This window comes from Phaethon aethereus (genome assembly GCF_964289735.1).
Source record: "Phaethon aethereus genome assembly, chromosome: 20".
Lineage (NCBI taxonomy): Eukaryota > Metazoa > Chordata > Aves > Phaethontiformes > Phaethontidae > Phaethon > Phaethon aethereus.
In genome coordinates this window covers 2,819,915-2,843,340 of record NC_138596.1, presented here as the reverse complement: position 1 = coordinate 2,843,340, position 23,426 = coordinate 2,819,915, and the positions used below count along the sequence as shown (strand labels likewise).

Sequence of the window (23,426 nt, the reverse complement as noted above, 5' to 3'; positions counted from 1 at the left end):
CCGCCGCCGGCGTGCCGGGGCAGCAGGGGCGCACCCCCACAGCCGACCCCGACAACCGCTGCCGCACCCCCGCATCCCGCCCCCCTGCCCTGTGCTCCCCGGGGTCGCTCCCGGCCTCCCCCTCCCCGCCCCGCGCTGCTGCGGGGCCGCCGCCCCCCCCCGGAGCGCCCCTTACCTGCGGGCAGCCCGGAGCCCGGCTCGGGGGGCTGCGCCGGGCAGAGGGGCAGGGCGCAGAGCAGCGCCAGCGCCAGCGCCCCGCCGCGCATCCTGCGCCCGGCCCGGCCCCGCCGCGCATCCTGCGCCCGGCCCGGCCCCGCCGCAGCCCGGCCCGGCCCCGCCGCCCCCGCCCCCGCCCCGCTCCGCCCCGGCCCGCCCGGCGCTGCGGGGACCCCGCACCCTGAGGGGGGGCACCCCTTCCCTCCGCCCCTGCCCCACACGCCCCTCTGCGAGGGTTAACGGCTACGCGCCCCCCCCCGAGTCAGACGCGGCTCCAACGCCCTCCGGAGCTGCCTGCAGGGACCCCCCACTGTATGCAGAGCTGTGTGGGGTGACACAGACCCACAGATCCATAGATACGGGTTCTGCAGGGGTTAGTCACCCCCCCGCTCTGGTTTGGCCGCCATAGGTAGAGGAGACACACCATCCCCCAAAGAAAGTTGCCACAGGTGTTTTTGGGGTGCTTTGCCGTACCCCAGCCTGCTGCCGCCCTCAGCAAGGTACCTGACCCTGCTCCCATGGGGCGATGGGAACATAGCAGCCTCCTGCCCTGGCGTTTTGGGGTGAGTGAGGGACCCCAACTCTCCCGTGAGAGCTGTACTCATCCTCTGGGTTTCACCACAGTCTCTCCCTATCCGGAGTCTGGGCCAGTTCACCCTCTTCTTGGCATTACACAGGCTAAATCTCCCCTTGCCCAGGCCCTGCCCAGCCCTCACCCCGCTGCGGGCTCCTCTGGAGACACGGGGCACTGCCACCCTCCCAGCCGTGCCACCCAACGGCTCCTTGGCACCAGCCACAACAGCATCACAGCGGAAGGTATTTGCAGGCAGATAGATACCCTTTTGCTGCCCCACGGCAGACCCTACCCTGTGCTACACTACACTCTCTGGTATCACCAGTGGCACAAACCCCACTGCCGTGGCCACACCACTCCCCGGGACTGCTCTGCCCTGTGCGGCAGACCCCTGGACACCCACAGACCCAAAACCCTTTGGCAGGTTTTGCCTCAGGCCCACGGAGGAGGCAGGCTCACTCCAAGTCCGTGCTAGTATTTTCTCTGCAGCAATCACCCAAAGACCCCCCAAAATATGGGAACCTTCAGCGAGGGGCAGCCAGACCTGCCTGCCCCCCAGTGGGGGTCCCTTGCTGGGTGCTCAAGCGCCGGTGGCGTCACCTGGCCGTCATTTTGCTCAGACGAACACTGCACCACGGCAGTGGGAAATGAGGCTTCTATAAGCTCCTCTAAGTCCTGACTGCTGCTTGATGTTGGGGAGACGTGAGCCCAGCTGGGTGCCAAATGTGCTGCGCTCACCCCCCGCCCCCCCCGCCCATTTCCAGGCCCTGCCGTGCGCTGACTCAGCTTGTCAAGGAAACGAAGGTCGGAGACACTCAAGCAGTCACTTGCTTTGCCGCGTAGAGGACTTTATTTGTCAGGAACACGTGACGCGGGCTTGGCTTTCCTTTCTCGGGTGTTGCTGAATCCCGCTGATTTCCACGGCTGCGACCTTCCGTCCCTGCAGCACGTCTCCCGTCGCATCCCTTGGCTCTGTCCTGCAGCCACTCTCTGCTGCGGGATGCGAAGCCGCTTTGCCGTGCCGGGACTCTGCCCTCCGCTCCTCTCACATGCCACCACCCCACTGCACGAGGAGTTTTTTCAGGTGGATCACCTGCAGAACCAGCTCTTTTAAATGCTCTCCACCCCATGAGGAGGAAAACAGCCCTTGTAAAAGGCATGCTTTTATTCTGCCACAGTCCTGTCGGCTCGGCTCAGCATCATCTTTTTAAACACGCTATCATTTTGCTGAATCTGGTAACACAACAGATCCACTCACCTCCCCAGCCTCCTGCGAGAAAATAGGGTTTTACACCCCTGTGGGTATTTCAGACTGCTGTGCAGGAGTCGCTGGACGAGGACCAAGCCTCCTCCTCCTCCTCTGTCTGTGCCGGGCAGAGAAAAGGCTGCCATAAACAGAGAAATAATAAAAACAGACACAGACAAAGCCAGTGCTGGGATATACTGTTACAGAGCGATGACAGAAAGTGGAGATGGGGACATAATGAATAAACTATGGTTATTGATACTGTTTTCTTTGAATTAATACAGCTCTGCTCCATCAGCACGCCCCAGGCTTCCTCTGCGGGCGAAGGGGCTCTATGCTGCTGTTTCCATCCGTTCTCTCGGGAGCCGGTTTGCTCAGACCTCCCTTCTCAAACAGCCTCAGCAGCTCCTTCGTGCTGACTCACCCACCTCAGGACTTCACCCCCACAAATATTTGCACAGCCTTATCAGAGCCACCCTTCTCCATCACTGTGCAGAACTCCTCACAGCTGTCGCCATGAATCAGTCCCCGACCTTTCATCATTTTTGTTATTGCTCCTTTTCTTTGAATTCCCTCCAATGAACCAAGGTGTCTGCTAGTGACAAATTCCCAGTGTCACCTCACCAGCACCCTACGAGGAGCCTGTGGATGTAAAAAAGATAACGCACACGTCAGTGATTTAAAACACCGAGACATGAAGGAGGCAGAGTAACCTGCGGGAGCTCAAGAGACCTTGTCCTCGCTTCTGCACTCGCCTGCTGGGTGACCCCGGGCAATCTAGTCCCTGTGAGGTGTCTCAGTTTACTTTTTTTTTAATCACATGAAGATGAAAAACTAGCCTCTTTTGCAAAATATTTTGGAACGTGCTGAGGGACAGCGTTGAGTTGAGGCTCGTTATGATGATCAGGCACTTTCTGAAAACAGTGCTTTCCACAGCCCAGAAAATTTCAGGACGTCTACTTAGGGCTGATCTAGAGGGACGAATTCCACTGGGACGAGTAGTCCATCAACTCGGAGGGCACGCAGGAGTCCATGGGCTCCCTCTGCAAATGTGGCTGGAATGGGGAATTGGCCAGATGATGCTGGCTTTTCATGCTCCGAGGAGTACAAAAGGCCAAATTGCCCGAGCACCTCAGACTCAGGCGTGTTCAGTGTCTCGCCCTGAGTTTTCTGCATCCTAAGACAAATATTTCAGGGAACGACCCTCGGAGAGTGGCAAGGCAAGATGAATCAGCCTTCTTCCATTCTTGATTTCCCTGGAAAGGAGCAAAAGCCTGAAAATGCTACCCCCTAATGGCAAAACGAGGCGTGGGGGTGCTGTCCTCGGAAATCCCGATCCAGGTTTTATGGGTGGGGCTGGCAGTGGAGACACAGGGAGTGGAAACGCTGCGGTCTCTGCTAGCAAGATGTGCCGCTGCGGGGAAGAGACCTCGTGCGAACCCGCCCGCAGCAGCTTTGCACGAACGGCGCTACCGCAGACGTGAGAACCAGGCAGCGCTGGGGACGAGGTACAAAAATGAAGCCATTTTGTGGAGTTCAGCTGAACTCAAGCCGGAGAGAAGCAAAACTGGGTGTTTCAGCTCCAGTGCCTCGGATGCTTTGAGTCTGGCAGCGGGGAACCCCGCCTGCTCCGGCTCCTTCGCCCCAGGACTCAGGCAGTCCCTGGAGAAGCTGTTGGGTGCATGGCTGCCTTGGTCTCATGGACCGAAAGAATACAACTGAAATAAGGAGAAATAAAGAGAAAAAAAAAAAAAAGGCAGAAAGCCGCCAAAAGGCTTTTAGGATTTGAAAACACATATGGGATTGTAAACTGGTTTTGGAGGCCCTCTGTGATACACATCTGGAGGGGAGAGGTTGCTCATCTGGTCCTCCAGGCAGCTTCCAGCTCCCCAGACCGTTGTGGTGGAGCGAATGCCATGGGGGTCTTTGCTGAAGTTGGGATGCACACGGATTCTCAAATCTTGCGCTGTTTTTCACACCTTCCCTTGTACACTGCTCAGACACATTCAGAAACCTCCACAACATCTCAAAAATGTAATGAAAATCCTACTCTTCTCCCCTATGCTGCACTGTCGTCCCACCCAAGAAACCCAAACCCTGTACAGACCAGACTGCAAGTCAAGAGAAGTTCTTCTGCTCCAAACTTCACTAATAACGTACTGTGTGACCTCAAGCAAAACCGTTTTCTTCCCGTGCTACAGCCTGACCTGGTGATCAGGAAGTTAAGGACCTTTTCCTTGCTTTTCACATGATACCTGAATCTCAGGATGAGATCACCCAAGGTCCCATCACAGGAAAGATGCAAGAAGAGAGGAGGAGTTAAATACTAAAAGAGACCTTGTCTCTGAAGAATACTGAAAAATGCAAAAGTGCCACGGTCGTCCCTTCTGCAGCGCCCTACAGCTGCCATTAATTTTTCTCAAAAAATTTTTGAAGAGTCCTTGGCGTTGTCCGAAGTGTCACACCTGCAGACCCTGGTCAAGGAGATGCACACCGTGGCTTTCTCCCCCTGGGAGGGAATGAGGGCAGTTCTCCAGTTTTCCAAAGAAATTAAAAGAAATTCCTCGTGTACCAACAGCCCTTGAGTTTTTCTTCTGCTCAGTGCCAGCTTTGGGAGTAAGAACTTCAAGGTACACTCAGCAAGTATTATTACTATTTTTTTTTTTTTCTCTGCAAGTGCTACAGCACGCCCTGCACCCGGGGCCGACTCCTGACACCAACCCAGCCCCAGGTGCTACTGATTTCCATGCCCATGCCTACCTGGGGCAGCACCAAGAACACTTGCTGGGGGTGGGTTCAAGGTTTAATGAGGGTTAATGTTAAAGGCAGCCACATGCTCAACATTTTTTGCACATCAACAAGAGAAACATCCCTCTGTTAAAAACCTGGAAGGAAACAATCAATCACTGCTAGGGTTTTTTTGTAACCCACAACTTAAATTATGCGATTTTGCTGCCTGTTGGACTCCAGGAACTGCAATCTCCATGCTGGATCCACACTGCAAAGGCAAATTTGCAAACAGCTCCCTACTCAGACCGAGCACCTGCGAAGCCTGTATGGGAAAAACGCGGCCAATTTCTTAACAGCATCCCAATTTGGGCTAAGCTGAATCCGGTTTCACACCGGATCTCACGGGTGATCGCTCAACGTGGTGGACAAGCCACGCTGCCTCCCGCGGCTCTCTCCTAGCCAGCCCGCCGGCTGCTCTCAGGATGGGAGTCTCCCGGTCACTAGGCAAACTGCACACACCATCTTTGAATTTGTAAGGTTTTTTTTGCTAAGTTTTTATTTTAATTCAAGGACTTTGCTTCATACAAAATGTAATTGTAGAAACAACTGCAGAATTCAAAGTTTGGCTGATAAATATTACTCAGGCAGCAAACTAGGCAATCACAGAACCTTTTTTTTTTCTTTTTTTCCCCCTTTTTTTTTTTTGGGTAAAGTTCCGCTTGTGTTGCATGGTTGGAACTTTTATAATTTTTAACACTGTTTTTTTAAATATAAAGTTTTGCAACAAACCCCCAATTTATATCAAATATAATTAAAAATTAACAACTGATGAATACATTGTATCAAAAAAGTACGAAGATAAACATTTTCCATGCACATACTTTTTATATATATGTATATATGTATATATTTTACATGCAAACATTACTTATTCAAAGTACAGCCACTACGAGACTGGTTCTGGATGCAGAAAACTGATCGGTGCAATTCAAGTTTGGCAACTCACTATGAGGATTCTTGGAAATATGTATGTATTGAGGAGACAGCAGAGAGGCCGTTAAAAAAAGGTAGGAAAGGGGTTATGAACAATTGTGGTCAGGCTCGTCTGTCACTGTCATCGACCCCTACGAGGCGGGTGGAGGATTAGACAACTGGAGATTCTTCTTCATGTTCTGCCTAAGAATTGGAGTGACCCAAGGCCATCGTTTGGCTGTGCGCTTCCAGATGGTGTGGTAGTGCGGGGCTGTGGGTTTGAGGATCTAAAATGGTTGAGGAAGGGGAAAGGCGGAGTGGAGAAAAAGACAAAATTATTCAGTACAGAAAGACATCTCTTTCGCTTTCCAGTGTGGGTACAACGTTTGCATGCACGGTCAGAGAGATTGCGTTTTCCCTCTCCTTTTCTTCCCGGAGTAAAATAGTAACGTTTTCTTTAAAATTTCAAAGAAAGTGTTTGTGCCTTCATATAAGGAAAATGTATAAAACATTTGGTCACAATCATGCTGAAGCCTGAAACAGGAAAATCCAGCAGATAAAGCTACAGAATGGATGAAGGTCTTTCTGACTCTTGGTGGTTTGGATGTGTTTCCGAACGTGTCATCTTGTTGCATAGCCCTCCATTTGCAAGTCACAGCCATTACCCATAGTGGACCTCTGGCTACTGCACTTTCTTTATTCAAAGTGCACATAAATACAGACAGAGATATAGACAGGAGTTATCTTTTAGCAGAAACCAGGGATGAGATTGGCCAGAGATTATTATTTAGTAACGGAACAAATAAAACACAGAAGGAAACGAAAACAGGTTGAATATCCTCAACAGAAGAGCTACAGGAGATGTGAAGACCCACCCTACAGCAGACTGCTCCCCGCCTGAGGCTGAAAGACTTTTGCTGAGAGCACGAGAGACCTCCTGAGCGTTTTGGTAGCAACCGATACCCTCCAACCAACCCCAGCGATAAAACAAGTCACCAGGGTCCAGCAGCATCTCTACCCATCCAAAGCGGTCACCTAGAGAAGTTTCACAGTTCTGGGGCTTGGTAGATCCTCTGAAAAAATTCACCTGTCCAACCCTCTCCTGTTTCCTATCAGCATTTTTAGCCGATGCACTTCGTCTGGCACCTCCCACCCTTCCTCCTTTAACCTTCTGTCAGTGTCCTCTGCTCTGTGCCCCAAATTAGCCCTACAATGGTTCATCAGACCCACGGACGTGAGGTCCTGCCAAGACTTTTCTTTCAGCGCTCCCTTCCCCCCCGGCACATCACATTTGCCCCTTTCCCGGGCTCAAAGTGCAGAAATCCACGCATGCACAAAAGAAACAAATTGTCCAACGCGAGAGTCATTTCAAGAAACAGAAATCTCATCCCTGAGAATCAGAGTTAGAGGTTTTGCTTAGTTGTTTTTTTAACCTTCTCGTAACAGGCAATAAAAACAAAGACCCTCTCCAATTGCCCTCAACACGAGTTGTGCACCGTGGAGCGTGGCCAGAGCTCTTGAAGCCCGACTGCGACTCGACACGCAGTGTGAAAGACGCTCCTTCTCCTGCAAGAGCATCTCTGCAGATGCTGTACTTTTCCACCTGCATCTCTCCGCAGGACCTAAACACTAGTCAACGAGAAAAGGCCAGTTTTGTTTGCTGCAATCACTCCCCTCCCGCCAATAAAAGTATAGATAAAAAAAGTAGGGGGAAAAAAAAAAAAAAGCCCAACAAAACCCAAACTAACCCCAAAGCATGTTTGCCTTCCCCACTGTAAGCTTCCAACCTGGTACTCGAATACACTGTCCAGTGATGCGACACGGGGCGTTGTGTGCACCGCGGAACCGCCGAGACAAGCGGCTCCTCCCGGCTCTGCCCTCCCTCCCCTCCTGCCCCTCCCCACACTTGCCCAAGGTCTGATGCATCGAAGCAAGAGGTTGCATCGTCGCTGTGAAAGATTTCAAAGGTTAGGCACTTAGTAGTGAACAACTGGAGCATTCGGTAGAAACAGTGGGACCTGGAATGACAATTGGACTAATTCTCTACATAAAGAGTATTTTTTTTTCTTTTTTTTTTTTTACTGTACAATTTACAAAAATGCACACAATGAAAAGTTAAAGTTCTATCTAATAGCTTGATATAAAACCAATAACATTTCTTCTTCTCACCCCTATGCTTTTTCCTCTTTTTTTTTCCTGTATTTTTTTTTTTAGTTGTTTTTTGCTAAATCAAGCTTATATTGTAAACAAGACAAAACAGTGAGGGCGTGTTGCGGTCGACAGGAGAGAGGGACGGAAAGAAAAGTCTCAGCAGCAAGGAAACAGTCCTTACAAAGAAGCTCTCTTGTGGCTTTATCATGTGTCAGTGTGAAGGACCCAACGTGGTGAGTAAAATAAGAGATCCACACGGCAGCGGTGTCAGAGCAGAGTCCCGGCCGCTGGAGCGCGCGGTCAGCTCGGAGGTGTGCCACCGGCTCCGCCGAAAAGGATTGCTGTGGCTGAACATCAAGTCCCAGTGGACTGTCCTTTGTTCTGGTCTGTTTCTCCTTTCCCAGTTTGTTGGGTAGACCTCTTCCCTCTTAGCGGTGAACAAGATAAAACGCGGATGCAATCTTTCTTTGTGTGTGTCCATTTGCAACCCCTGACTCCCACCCTGACCAGGGCAAAAAATATAATAATAAATCAATTAAGAAATAGCCCAACAAAACCTGCGCCAATCTCAAAAAGGATCGACAGTCTGCTGCTTCCGCTGTCGAAGGTGAGGACCGCTCTTCTCTCGGCTTCTTGCGTGTGCCGCGCATTTGGCATCTGGTGCGTGTCTTTGAACTAGACAAGGCAGTAGGGAGGCGGGCAAGAGGGGGAGAGAGAGGTGGGCTCCCTCCTCTGCCCTCCCCCTAAGGAGGGAGCCTTCTTCCTCAATTTGTCTAGTGAAAAGAAAAAAGAAGAAAAAAAAAAAAAGAAAGAAGAAAAGAAAAAGAGAGGAGAGAGGCTGGGGGGGTGTCTCCGGAGCCGGGGGCAGGGCAGTTCTCGCAGCGGGGGCTGCCCCATGGGCTCCCTCCGGCCCCAGGCGCTGCGCGTGTGGGAGCACACAGCCTTCCAGATGATAAAACTCATCGATTTTAAACGCGCACGCCTTGAAGGGTTTTGCCACGCCGCTAGCACCAGTCATCCTCATCAGCTTCGTGGTAGTAACTACGTCCTCTGGTGCCAGTCCCGGGGCCCGTGTTGAGACCCAGCGTGTAATGGTAGCCGTTGGGCACCCTGCGGATTTGGTGAGACTGGGAGGTCAAGGAGGAGACGTAAGAAGTCCTTGAGGACCGTCCCGAGTTGGTGGCCACCGCCTCCTCGAAGGTGAGCGTGTCCTCCGGCACCGCGCGGTAGGGGCTGTCGGCGTCATCGCGGTGCCCCAGGTAGGGGTCGGAGCCGATGCGGGCCACCGCCGGCGGGGGCGGCTGCTGGTCCCCGCGCAGCAGCGCGTTGTGCTCGGACAAGCCGCGGCTCAGACGTCCCGGGGAGAAAGTGGGCAGGCCGGTTTGGAAACTGGTGAAGTGCACGGGCGAGGAGTTAGCGGTCTTGTAAGTGATGCTGGGGCGTGGGGTCAGTGGAGTCTGTGGGAGCTGCCTCCGACCCCGGCATGGGGTACTAGCACCAGATGTCGACAGCAAGGGGCTCCCATTAACTGAACCACTGCCCTACATAAAAATTGGAACAAAGCAAATCAAAAAATAAAAAAGGGAAACACCAGACAAACACAAAGGCAGGCAGGTATAAAACAGAAGGAGAAGCAACAGAAGGGAGAGACAAGTCACAAGAGGAAAGAAAAGCAAAAAAGAGAGAGTTTAGACAAGCACAGTTAGGGGAAGGAGGTTCTTGAGAAATAATTCAACACGAGATGTAGAGAGCTGGAGAACTAAAGTTCTGCGAGCGGTAAATAAGAACAGAAACGATCAGAGCATCGGTAGGACGCAAACTGGCAGACGGCTCCAACAGAAGGGGACACTGTCCGGAGGGAAGGCATCCACATCATACACAAGCTCGACATGCGCCTTACCTGAACCAGGCGGGAGCAGCTCAAAACCTACGTTGTTTTGGTTGGTTTTTTTGGGAAATACAATTTTGCTGAACAGCACTCTTTGCTTTGGGGCAGATTTTTGCAGGACTTCACCCGACGGTTGTGAATGCTGATGTTGGGGAGCATTTCTGTGGTCAAAATCAGATTACGTGGAAGGAGGATTTGGGGGGCAGACTACTTTTTTGTAGTTTGGGGAATGATATGTATTTTGATTAAATAGCCATTTTCCAGAAAAAAAAAAACAACAGGCTTTTTGGATGGGCTTTAACTTTAACAAGACTGTTCCTTAAAGAAAAACATGTTCGCCTTCTACTCTTTGATATTACACATTTGATTTTTGAGTGGTAGAAAAGTCTGGCAGCTTCCTGAGTTACTAATAGTGACATGTGGGAGTGAACTAAGCTACAGTAAGTTAAAAAATGCCATGAGTGAGAGGAACGGGCCCTTGTTTGGGCATTTCCATTTACATTCTCCCAGGGAATTACATGAATAGCCCTGTAAGCGCGTTTTAAAAATCCCTCAGCCTTTTGTGACCTAACATGTTGAGACCAGACCTTTAATTTTTAAAGAGAGTCTTTGCCTTTCTTTTCTTCCATTTTCACCCCCTCCTTTCTCTGGCTTCCCCACATTTCAGCCTTACTCTCTGCCGCAGACCCATATTCCCGTCCCAGGCACCTGCCCCCCGGCTGAGCTGCCTCCCATCACCTGCCTCCCCATGGTGATGGAGGACATGGTGACCACCAGATCCTGAGGCTGAGCATCTCAAAAATTATAATACTTACAAAAGAAAGCAGAACTCAATTGTTTTGATAAGTATTAAGCTGCCTAAAAGTGTTTCTGCAAGATTTTCGAACTTCTTTTATCCAGGAGCAATTCAGGAAATGGACTTGATTGTAAAAAAAAAAAAAAAAAAAAAGTGAGGTCTTTTTTCAAAATGTCCAACAAGCTCCTTCCTGCTGAAGCACTTTGAAAGTCCAAGAAGTTTCATCTCATTTAAAAAAACGCTTTTCCCAGATTCATCATGAAGTGGGATCTATATCTAACAATTCACCTGCACTGAAAAGGAAACAGTGAAATAATTCACAGGAGACGCACAGCATTTCTATGCGGGTCAAAGAAAACACTGTGAGTAGACCCAAAATGAAATGTTCATGGCTTGGTTTTCTTGTCCCCCCCTTTTTTTTTTTTAATTAAATAAACCTCCAAAGAACTTCTTTTTGAACCAAATCTGTCCTGATTTTTGGCTTGGTTTTGGCTGGAACGGAGCCACCTTGTTAGCAGGGTGAAGCTCAAGCCAGCCTCTCTTTTTGGTATATGCAGGGGCCTCCCGGGACCTGGTGAAACGTGCTGGGCCAGGTCTCCTGGGAAAAGCTGTGTCTCCCAAAGAGAGGGACAGACTAACAAAGAAAATACTTGAGAGTTAACAAGCACCTTGTTATCGAGCCAAAATAACGCAGGAAACGGACTGACAGGGCTTCTAGCAGACACCTTATTAAGACAAGGGTCTTCAGCTCATTGGGACAGAAGTGATAGGCTGGTTTGGCTGGGGTTTTAAATACGTTTGTTTTTTTTCCCAGAACAACTAGGGGATGTATTAGCAGCTCCCCTCAAAGTAGGTAACGTGAGTGGATAAAATACATGGACACCGAAACAACAGGCTTTCTCCTCCCTGCCTTACAAAAACCCCACGGGATGTGGGGGACGATACGGAGCTCAGTGGAACTGGGGGAACAGGTTTATAAAAGGCAGCTGATGCTCTAATGCTGGATGTCTTTGAATTACGGGAAGGTTTCAGTTTTTTAATTAAAACACACGTGGTATTTAAAGTTCTGGTAAACTGAGAATGTGAGAAAGGAGAGGCATCATGCTAAAAACCAGTGCCCTCTTCCTGCCTCTCAAACCAGAGGGAGAAATTAAGAAATGGAAAGAAAAACTCATCTGAAAGACCAGATGAAGGCCAGTCGGGGACCGAGGCACCCGGGGGTGGGAAAGACCTGCTAGGCTGCCGCTCCCGCCCGCTACGGCCACACGTAGCCCTGCTGCGTCAGACCTCACGCCGCGTCACATCTCCTCGCGGCCGAGAACGACTCTGCAAAGCGTGTCGCGCGCCCGGGTGTCTCCCAGCGGTGGGGCGGCAGCCCCCGAGCCCCCGCGGCACGCGCGCACGCGGGGAGGGAGGCAGACGCAGGAAAGGGGAAGGAGACGGAAATCTGCTCCATTTTGCAGCTGGCGCGCCGCTACGGAGCCTCTTCATTTAAACCCTTCCCCGGGGCTCCGACTCGCGCTGAGCCCGGGACGTTGCTGCTGCCGCCGCAGGGGCTCGCGGCCAACAGCATCGCTCACCGTCCCGAGACACTCGGCTGCTCACACACCACCAGCAGGCTGCAAATTTAGGGAGATTTTGGGGATTGGCCAGAGCCTCCCTCTCGGCACAGCGGCTGCGCGTTGCTTGGAGAGTGTTTGCAGGGATCCTGCTGGCCCAGGGCTGAGCTCTCTCCACTCCCACCCGGCTCCTGCCTTCTCCTACATGCCCGCTCTCCCTCACCGGGATTTCTCCTCCCAGCTACAGAGCACATTTGCAGATTGATTTGACACTTGGGGAAAAGGACTTTTTCTTCAGTTTTCAGAAAATTAACCTGTTCCACAAGACGGGACAGCTCTGAAGCCCACGCAACAGCAGTTGGAAAATCCTGCTAACGTGAGCAAATCCTGCCAAAATCCCAGCTCTGGCTGCCTGCAGTCCCTATACCGGCTTGTAGTGTGACGGCAAGGATTTCTTTGGCCACCACCAAATGTTCGTGCACGGGGCAGCAGTAGGTGCTGCATTTACACAGCTGGCGGGGGACCCACGCCATGCTACCAGCCTGCCTTGGCTCGTCAGCGTCAAGAGATGCTGGTTCTCAGGTCTCCCAGGCTGCTCTGCTGAAATCGTGACCAAGGGTCCTTGACCCCCCCTTGACAGTGGGGTCTCTGCAAGATGCCTTGAGTCACACTCACTCTGTAGGTGGCTACGAAAGAACCATCAAGTGACACTTCCAGTCCCTGCCTTGGACGTGAAGCACCAAGCAGGACCTCAAAGGCTTTCCCTCCTCCTGCCCAGCCTTTCCTGTTCTGTCTCCTTTATTTTAAGCAAAACATGGAAAAGGTGTGCACAGCCCTGGAAGAGCTTAGGGCTCTTTTCCCACCCTGCATCTCCTCACCTGTCTGTGTGGACCTTGCTCTGGCCCTCCATTGGGTGAGGTGGGCCTGCTCTGATCAGCAGACTTGGGCTGAGAACGGTCCCGGCTACCGTAGCGGTCGCAGGAGTAGAAGCGCTGTTTTTCGGAGGAGGAGGAGGAGTGCTGCTTCCTCTCCTGGGACCGGCCACGTTCCTGCTTCTTGTCCTTGGAGGACGGCTCACTAGACTGGGCCACTGAAAGAAGAACGTCGGTTGGGGGTCGCCAACATGGGAGGAACTCCCAAGTGTGGGGCAGGGAGGTCCTTCCACGCAGGCGGGACTCCGTATCACATCATATGACCGCTGTGCATCCTGAAGGGAGGAGGACGAGGGACAAATCCTTGTTTGTAAAGCTCTTACCAGCTTCCCCATCGGCCAGCTGATGGGGGGACCTGTCCAAGGACTTCTGCTTCTTTTCTTTCCGCCGGTGGCAGCGGTGGTGGTGGTGGTGATGCCCTTGCTCCGGTGGCATGCGCTCCAAGGAGTACTCGTAGAGGTGCATGGCGTGAGGGCGCTGCGGGGTCAGCGTGGAGACGGAGCGCTTCATGGGGCTCGTGTCCGGGATGGGCTGCAAGGCAGACGGAGGAACACAGAGCAGGGTGAGGGCAGGCACCGCGCTGTGCTCAGCTGCTCGGTTCCCAGCACGGGGAGGGTTATACAGTGAGAGATAGGGGCGAGGAGGGGAAGGAGAAACATGGTTAATCGGGTATAACTGGAAGGGGCAGAAGGACTTGTGGAATGGTAGATCGAATGCTACATTCGAGGAGCGAATGTGACCTCCAGTTGCTGGAATGGGCTTTACTTTTAGCGGAGTGCCAGTCCACAGGTACCATGGGCGCAGAGCGATATGCAGCGCTTCACACCAAACACAGCGTCACAGGAGTCAACCGTGGGTTAGCAGGGGCATGGGGCAGCACAGTAGCCAAGCATCTCACAAAGATAATTCTCCAAGACTAGTTCCACCCAAAGCTGCTTCAGGGCCTGTGGTCATCCCAAAGCAGCTCCAAAGAGGGAAGCACGAAAGCGTTGCTGGGCATCGCATGGAGAGGGAGAAAAATCAGGAATAAGTGGGCAAGGTACAGGCCAAGACACCTAGTGATTAATTCTGCCTCCCTGCAGTTGAAGATGACTCCCATCAACCAGATAAACCTCCTTCCTTGTCCCACTGTCACTCCCCGAATCCCTTGTGGCTGGGAAAAGCAGGATAGCATGTATTCCCTCGCAATTCTATCTCCAGAAATGACTGCTTAGATTTGCTGTTGTTCTCAAATCATCTGTGGCTCGAGACCCAGACATCGGCGTGCAGTAACACAGCCTCCCACGGGCATCGCTGGACCCTGTCCCCTGCCAGTGGCAGCTCCAGACTCTGGTCCTTTCCCTTTAGGTTCAAACCCTGACAAAGATGCTCTGCAGAAACCAAGACAAGCGGACTGCAAGACAGCTCTTCTCACAGTTTTTCCCTTCCCCACTGCCAGGTCACCAGGTATAAAGCCCAGAAAACCAGGACAATCCCCACGTGTTCTCCTCTTTTTCACTCCGCTGGCCTCCAGCCGGCTCTGTGGTGGAGACAGGGCTTCACCCATCCTCTGGAGACTTCCCTGTGTCTATCACCGCATGAAAGCTGCGCGGCAGAGGAAAGCCCTCGGAGCACAGCGGTCCAGCCTGACGGCCAGGGAGCTCAGGATGTCCTCCGGCCCCTCAGCTCTTATGCTTCTTTGGATTCTCAGTCCAATACGTGCCTCCAACGGCCGTTCTCACAGAGCGTTTACTTTGTTCGCTGTAACCTTTCCAAAGGGCCCTGTATTATTCTTACTATCTACGCTATTTTGTTTGCTTACCATAAAATGCAGATCTCTGCCGCCCCGTGATATTTACACAATGCAAAGCCAGTTGTTTCGCATCTCTGCTCCTTATTTTGAGCGGAAAGAACCGCTCTCCCTCCCAGCGGGCTGTCGCGGGTGGATTATCTTGTGTGCAAAGGTGCAGTCAGGGCTGATTTTGTGTTTGGTGCCCTCTCTCTCGCTAGGCAGTTACCCAAATTTTGGTGCTTCCCCTCGGGGGGCAAGGTGGAGTGCTAGAGCTGGAAGGTTTGTCAGAGATGCGAGGCGGACGCTGCTGGGGTGGGGGAGCACCGCGCGGCGTCGGCGCGTCCCCCGGGGTCTGCCCCGGCTCGGTCAGCAGCACCGCGTTGTGCCGCGCGGGTCCCCTCCCGCGGCCCTCGCTGCGCGCGCTGTCCTCGGGCAAGAGCCCGTATTGAAGAGCTTGTGTTTGTCCTCCTTGCTCACTGTTGAGCCTGAAGATGGAGGAGGGCATGGAGTCTGTAAACTGGATGGTCGGATGGGCAAAAAAGCGAAAAGTGAAAATATTTCCCACTAAAAACACTTATCCAGATTTCCAAAATCCATATAGGAGCTGACAGGAAGATGACAGCAGAAGTTTCCCAACAAAAAGCCAGGCAGTTCGATAAGAAATTAACATTTCTCTTTGGACTTTGGACCTGATTCTGTGCTTCTTCCAGGGACAGAAGTCCCCGCTGACACTAATGGGAAGCGGCAAAGCAATGAATACCCTTCCCTAAATCCCGACAATGCTCTCGTTACGTTATCGGGGCATGCACAGGCTCCCCACAAGCCTCGTGAGACTACACCATAACCCTTCAGAGAGTTACTAAGCTTCTTCGTTACCAAAACGACTGTTTTCACTTCCTCAGTTCCTGTGCGACAAGGCATACAAAAACAAATAAAAAAGCAAAACAACCAACCAAACAAAAAGTCCCTGCTGTTACAGCGTGCGGCGTGCAATTGTGGATCGAGGGAACTGCAGCAAAGTGGAAAGAGATAGCGGCTGCGTCGGTGCAGCATTGGACTCCAAATGAGAAGGGAAAAAAGTAAAGGGTTAAGGAAGGTTAATTATTTCTTAACATGGATTTAATAGGATACAACTTAGTGCAAACTACATACTGCTAGGTAACTCCCAGGTGACCGTGCTTTGCTCCTCTGCAAACAATTCGGACAAGATGAGAGACATTATTTGAAGCAGCCCCACAGTACAGCCATGGTCAGACATCACGGCAGATGTGCAGCAGACATGATGACGACAAGGGAGGGGAGGGGTGGGGGAGCAGGACAGCGAAGAGGGAGGGAGGAGGTGAGGTTGAAAGCACAGGAAGATTTAAAAAAAAAAAAAAAGTAGAACATAAAAGACAGGGGAATGACAGGCAGAATGACAGAAAGGGAGACGTCCAGAAACAGAAAGCATTGCAAATAAGAGTTATAAAGAACTCAAAGTTTGGGGGGAGCCGAAGCAGCGTGTGAGAGGGAGGGTGGAGGGCATGGAGGGGGAAGACACACACAGAAAGTACATCGGTTATTCAGCTGAAGCTACAACCACCAAAACGTTGTATTATTAAATGAGGTTAGATCTGCTCAGATATTACAGGCCTGATTCGTAACGAGATTTGACAGATTTTGACGTGGGGCGGCCGTGCCCTGGGACCGCGTGCCGTGCTTCTGCGAGAGGGACTGGCTCCTGCAGATATCTGACTGCAACAGAGAGGAGCTTCCCGAGGAAAGGCTCGCGCTGCTGGCATCGCTGCCAACCGCGTTGCCTTGGGAGGGAAGATGCTACCTGTGGTCTAGAATAAAGGACAACTTTGTGCTGGGAAGGGGGAAGGGAGGGAGTAGGGGTTCGCTTTGGGGTCTGTTTCTTTTATTGAGCATGTTGAGTGGTGTTCCTGATAACGCAGAGAACCCCAGCTCTCATACAAAAAATGCAGTTTCTGAAGTCAGCTGGGAAATTTGCTAGCCGACGCAGCGTAGCTCGTGCCAGCCTGAGCACGTTAGCAAAAAGACTGCATCTGTTGGAGCTATTGCTGCGTGTGCAATGCACAGGCTTTTAGTTTTAGGGTGCAGCGTTTCACGTTCTGCTTCCCACGGAGAGCAATGGGAACAGCCCACAACCACGGGCTGCTCACTCCTGCCTGTATGAATCAGGCCCTTTGAATGAGAGACGTGGCTATGAGCGGTGAGATGTTCTGACACACAGGAGGCAGGACGGTGGCTGGAGAGCATCTGGGACAACACGCTGGCAATGAACATGTAAAGTGCCCAAAAATGACCTGTGAAAACCATGACATCCTATGCACTAGGTAGCGTCCGCAAGTTCCTGTAAAAGCCAACTCTAATGATGAGATTCCCTTACAAGAAGTTAAACAAGGGAAATCCTCAACAACATTTTTCTGACCAAAGTCACAATACAGTGTGTGCTAAATACTATGGGAAGAGAAAAAAAAAAAACAAACAGGGAGGCTGCGTTCGAGTTTCAATGCAGCCTTCCAGGCACAGGCTCCCTGGTATTTTCTGTGCTTACTATGTTCATCAAAGAGAATCGCAGCGCATCTCCGGCTTTTTTTATGGCTAGGACACAGGAGCACGCCTTGACTGTCAGTCTAGATAGAAGGCATGCCACCGTCAGTGGGAAAATTACACCCTTCCAGGAATACAGGCTGGCAAACAGTACTGTCCCCAGTTAAGCAGAGCAGACACTCTTGGGTGGGTAGTCGTCAGTTCGCTACCCAGAGAGAGGGATTTCTCTGGGTTGCTTTTTGGTGCAACCAGAGAGCAGTAAAATGCGGGACAGGCTGTGTCTACACATGAATACCTGTCATCCAAGCACACTACCTCTCTCCAGGTTCAGCAAACATGTTTTAAAGCAAGTAGCTTCCAACAAGACTGCAAGCAGAGAGAAGATACTGAATTCTTGACCCACCCTCAATCTCCCACTGTCAGTAAAGCCTCCTCGCTCACCTGAGTTTCGGCGGCCAGGCGCGGCATGGAAGCCGCCCGCCCCTGGCTCTCCAGGCCTGGCTGGTGCTCTCCGTTGGCAAGTGTGGGGCTGATTTCCCTCATTTCTACCACCTGATCGAAACAAGAAATGGTTTCAGTAGAAAGAATGTGAACATCAGCTTTGAAGCCGTCATCTGAGCAGGCTTCTGCTAGGTTGGACTTAATTGCAAAGAGAAGTTGGGAGGAGAAAGAGTAAATGAAGAACTGTGGAGCGCTCAGGTTACTCTAGCTACAGTGCTGTCTTCAGCTAGGGCAAGAGCAGCCCAAGCTCTTCCACTAGCCATGGCAATGAGCCCCAGCTCTGACGTGTGCGACCTCTCGTCTGAGTTTGTACGTTGATGACAGTGGCATTGGGACAATGGGACAACTAGGAAGAGATAATCCTAAGTCACCTATCAGAGCAGGCAGATAATTCCAGGAAAAGTGCATCCACACGTACAGCTATCAGACCGTAGAAGCCGTCAGGTTTGGTTTTTCTCCATAGCATTCAAGCAAATTTTGGGTTGTAAGAGAGAACAACGTTTTTCTCAAGGGACAGAAGGGTGCTTCAGCTCTCGGGAAAATGTCTAGCTTGATATCTGTTAAAATCTACTGCATTTCACCCTGTCTTCATCTGTTTGCTCACCCGTTCAATGGGGATCTCTTCTGAGTGGCCTCGTTCAAAAGCTGGTGTTCTGGTTTCATAAAACATGTCCTGGGTGCGTTGGGTCCCCCAAGAACTGGATTCTTTGATCCCACCCTCTGGGGCTGGCCTGTCAGAAGGAAAAGTGGAAAAAGGAGATTTTGCTGAACTTATTGCAACGAAGACAAACCACTCAGATACCCTTTGAGGTTTCACTTGTGAAACTAGTTGCATGATAGGCACAGCTGCTGGTGAAGCTATACAGTCCCCTGGGTTTTGCCACAGACACTTTCTATATAGCCTGAAGATCCCATAAGCAACAAGGAAATCAAACCAACCAGCACATATTTTTTTTCCACTGACTAAGGAACACAAACTTCTGCAGCTTAAGTTCTGGTGAAGAGAGATGAAGAATTTTGGAGTTCAGGCAAATTATGTGTGCAAGACTAGTTAGATGAATACCCCTAAATGACATTGGTCGAACAAACACTAAAGTACGTTCACTGAATGTACAGTGGCCTCGGGTATAACTGTTGAGTCTGATGTTGGTTTCCCTGTCAGGCTTATTCAAGATATTTAAACCTCAGATGTCTATCACTAAAAATCCATAGCGCTTGTGACTCAGAGGAGTCACCTGAAGAAGAGCAGGAAATGGAGAGTTGATTTGGGATCACTGTTACTATAACTCTTTGGTAAGCTCTCTGTGGAGGTATTATTTTGCCCAAAGAGAAGGAGCCAGATTCTCTCCTGGGAAGTCTCAAGAAGCTCTTGCTGCTACCAAGCGCTGTGAGCTTGAGGGACTTCTTTGTTCCCAAGGACCTTTTTGCTCCCAAGAACTCACTGTATTTGTGGTTGGTGGGTTGGCATTTGCTTGGTTGTTTTGCAATGATCCCAAATTCCTGTAAATAAGCTCACACTTAAAACTAGCCACAATGGAAAGCTCTATAATTAAGATGCAGAGGAGACCATTAAGAAAACATGCAGCTCTGGAGAGCCCAACACATGGATACCTGCACCTCAGGCAGCAGTGGGAAGCAGAGCTACACGGAGGCATTTTGGTAGCCACCAGTGGGAAATTGTCCCAGCCATGGCTGTGAAGGGGCTGCTGATCTTGGTGTCACCAGCTGTGCTGCTCCACCTCCAGAGCAACTGAACCAGCAGTGGTTGGGGCTGATGTGTACATCCAGTGGGTCCCCTCCCTGCGTTACGGCTTTGGTGGGGAGGGCACGGAATACTCACAAGGCACCCCCGTTGTTGAGCGAGGCTGAGCTTTTCTGGCGAAGGAACGCCTTCGCGTTGTTGAACGCCGCGGGCTGGGTTTGCTCCAAAGTGGCCTTCAGGGGGTGAAAGAGCGACACCGGTCCAGGCTGCGAAGCACAAGGAAAGGTTGTCAGAGACAGAGCTGCGTGTGGAGAAGACGGATTGCAGTACATCTTCTAAGTAATAAACTGTCCACTTCGCCACCCTGAAAGGTCAGCCCAGCAGAAAGCACACCTAGCCCTCCCATAGCTGTAAGAGGACACTTGTTGCCCTCAGCTTTGCTCAAGCCAAAGCTGTGCTGCAATCCCCCTTCCCTCTAACAAAACATTCCCACGGCCACCCCAGCGCAGCAAGGATTTCACACACTGATGCGGCCAAAGGGGCTGTGCAATTCTGGTGGCCCGTTGCAACACCGGGTCTGCTCTAGCCTTCCATCTGCAAGACAGACTGACAGGCCATGCTGGGCTTCAGCTGGATGATCATCCTGAAATCAGGTAGGTACTTGTCCGATCAGAAATCATTGAGGTTTCAATCCCAAGCCAGTTGCATGGAAGTATTTTCAAGAAATTGAAAAAATTCTTAAAATCTATTAGATTCGAAATGATTTTGAATAATTCCCATTTTCAAAAGTAACTTAAACATTTCAGAGCCAAACTATCATCAGCTTTCAATAATCCTTTGGTGTCCCAAAGAAACCTTTCGGGGTTCCCCAGTCCCCAGGCCACTTCTGAAAATAGGACTTAGATTGCCAATTCACTTGACATTTTTTGGAAAAGATCTTTCCAGACCTACTGGAAAAGGCAGCTGCACCATTTTTTTTTTTTATTTTTAATTTTTGAGAGAGAGAGAGAGACTTTCAGGAGAATTTTCTATTTTTGAGACAGCATTTTCAAATCCTGCCTGGACAAGCATCCAGACTTTCTGGATGAAATGTGCTAGTGGCTCTTGTGAGAGCTGCCCAACGCTGGAGGAGAAGCTGCCCAAGAGGGAGGACTGAGAAGGACACCTTTTGACTGAATACCTGGCACAGGCCTCCGGGAGGCTGGTGGACTTGTTCCCTGCTGTTCTTATTCTGCTTGTAGAAGTCAAATATCATCAGCGCTGCGTAGACCTTCCCCACAGTCATCTCATCGGCTGTCAGGATGGTGAAATGCAGCAGAGATGTTCAGGTGAGGAACAGGAAAAGATCAGGAAAAGACAAGAGTAAGTCAAAGGGCACAAGAAATAAGAAAAATTGGGCATGATAAACAAGGAGATAGAAGAGGTGACGTTAGAATAACGAGACAAAACAGACACAGAAGAGCAGGGGAAAGAAAAAAAGACCAAGAAAAAGGTTACAACAGACTTCTTCAGATCCTTTCCTTTGCTGGCTTTCACATCTGAGGGGGATGGCCCCTGTCTCTAGCTCTCTGTGGCAAACATTCACAGACACCGTGTAGAAAAAAAAAAACAGGCAGGAAAACTCTGTGGCATTGTAAGCATTCCTGACGGAAGAATTGCTAAATTAATACCAGATCCACAGCCAGCTTTTTATCAACAAAGAAGCCTTATTCCTATTTCTTTGAATTACAGTCAACTGGGGCATAATGGGCTAGCATGCATTTAAAGAGCATTCCATTTTTCCAGATGTCTTTTTTCACCCTCACAGCAGCTGAGCACTTAGTGTAGAGCAAAGAGTTAAAGCAGCAGATATATAGGCATCAAAAGAGGAGGAGAGGAAAAGACTTAAGCAGTTACTACCCACTGATTCGCACTTCCTCAGCTCCTTCATTTTTCTTAATTAACAATGTCTTTATTGCCCTGCACTGTTTCTCATTAATAAGGAATCCAGAGCCCTTGTCTTGGCCAATCAAGCTAATGGCAAACTTTCCATTTCCTCAGCACATTTGCCCGGGACATCGTCAAGTAACACAAAGGCCTTTAGCCCCAAAATACCTCACTTCTGATTCTGGAAGTTCTCAGCAAACTTTGCTTTTCTTCTCCTGGTTTTCTGGAGCCCAGAAGGTAGAAATTGCTCTCCCATCCTGTAAGGCACAGGCTGGAGGCAGACAAAGCTGTGAAAAAGCTCTGGAAGAGGCCACACAGGGCATCGGTCCCTTCTTGGAACTGTTGGGTTTTCTTTCTAAGTATGGGAAATCTACCGTAGCATAATGCAATGCATGCCTCGATGTGACCCCAGCTTCCCTACTCCTTATGTGACCATGGCATGGAGGTGCAGGCTGTGAACCCTGCAGAGGACACCTGGAAGCTGAACTGCACTGGCTTTCTTTGCTGCATCCTCTAGATGACTGTGTACCTCAGTGGGGCTAGGGACAGAGCAGGCAAGAAGGGAGAAACCTCTTAGGCGGATGGGATGGGTTGGGTGTTTGCTGAGGAACCACTTACGTTTGTGAGGAGGCACCAGCAAATCCAGAGTCTTCTGGGACAGATTGGGCCAAACCAGCGAGATCTCCTTTCTCAACTCAGCATCACATTGGTGCTGTTTAACACCCCCTGCAGAGAGGGAGGGGAAAAAGGCACATGAAGAGGGGAAAACCTTGTCCTTTCGGCACATACCACTATTTGCACGGCAAGCACCACAGAAGTCATTTCCCCCACTCCCGTTTCTCAGGAGCACCAAGCCAGCACCAGCTGCAGCAGATGTCGCAAAGGGAATCCGTCACCTCCTCCGTGACAAAAGCACGTGAACTCAGCAGGACCATCGTCGCTCCAACCTGCTGACCCTCTGCAGTTACTTGGGGCTTAAACTTAAGCTCAGAATTATTATACCTCACTGCAGGTGCCTGCTCATTTGGGGTGCTGGGTAGTGTCAGCAGAAAGCTGCAGCACCTCCCAGCTGCGATGCAAAGGACCCGGTCTGAGGTGCTGTGCTATGAGCAACGCCACGATTGACTACAAACGCTCTCCACCAATAACTCTTCCCAAAATATTTGGCAATGAGACATAAGCAGGCTGTTCTCTATCAATCAGCAGCATCAAACGGCAGCTAGATCGCAATGTAAAACAGAAAGAGCCGAACACAGCGGCGTTATTCAAATGGCCATCAAAATGCACAAGGTCTCACTGCACAAGTGGAAAGCGATTAAAGCATGTGTAAGCCAACAGGCCAGCTCCCAGATGAATGCGCCGCACAGTAGGCAATTAAGTAGTTCATATGAATGACAGAGATTATTTTTCTAAGAGAAAAGTAATGGGAGGAGGCGCTGGGTACTCTGCTACATGGTGGTTTGAACTCCCACACAGAAACTCATTAGGGAGGGTTTATTAAGGGCCTGTTAGTCCCACTGAAGACTCAATTAAATGTAGCACATGAAACCTATTCAAACGAAGCACATCATAACAACAAAACAGGTCAACAACTCACAACCCACAGCAGATACAAACCTTAGAAAGAATCCAGCTATCAGCTGAGCTCTCTTCTCTGGTTCCCTTCCAGTGTGTGGTCAAAAAAAAGGGTGGGGGGAGCCTTTTTCAACTGAAAAAGGCTGTTTGAATTACTATTGCTGACAGGTAGCTAGAAGCCTAAAATAATACAAACTCTCAGCATCTTTATCCAGAGGTTATTACTAAACTAAGGTGCTGGCCCCTAAAACCCCAGGAAGTCCTAAATGCATCCTTAGCAATGAGTGTCTGATACGCGGTGTCACTCCCTAGAGGAGCCCCAGCAGCCTCA

The 23,426-nt window shown here is 50.6% G+C and overlaps 1 protein-coding gene across 1 annotated transcript in view; it reads right to left on the bottom strand.

Moving 5' to 3' along the window:
• Positions 1-7,795: 7,795 nt before the first annotated feature.
• CACNA1B (calcium voltage-gated channel subunit alpha1 B) overlaps positions 7,796-23,426 on the bottom strand; it is a 300,523-nt gene continuing 284,892 nt past the window's right edge. The window contains exons 40-48 of the mRNA XM_082009035.1: positions 22,139-22,246; positions 20,775-20,887; positions 19,733-19,860; positions 18,497-18,623; positions 17,833-17,943; positions 15,988-16,023; positions 13,388-13,595; positions 13,011-13,222; positions 7,796-9,430 (exon numbers count right to left, since the gene is read on the bottom strand). Coding sequence (XP_081865161.1) covers positions 8,894-9,430; positions 13,011-13,222; positions 13,388-13,595; positions 15,988-16,023; positions 17,833-17,943; positions 18,497-18,623; positions 19,733-19,860; positions 20,775-20,887; positions 22,139-22,246 — 1,580 coding nt within the window. The 3' untranslated portion in view covers positions 7,796-8,893. The remainder of the gene's footprint in view (positions 9,431-13,010; positions 13,223-13,387; positions 13,596-15,987; positions 16,024-17,832; positions 17,944-18,496; positions 18,624-19,732; positions 19,861-20,774; positions 20,888-22,138; positions 22,247-23,426) is intronic.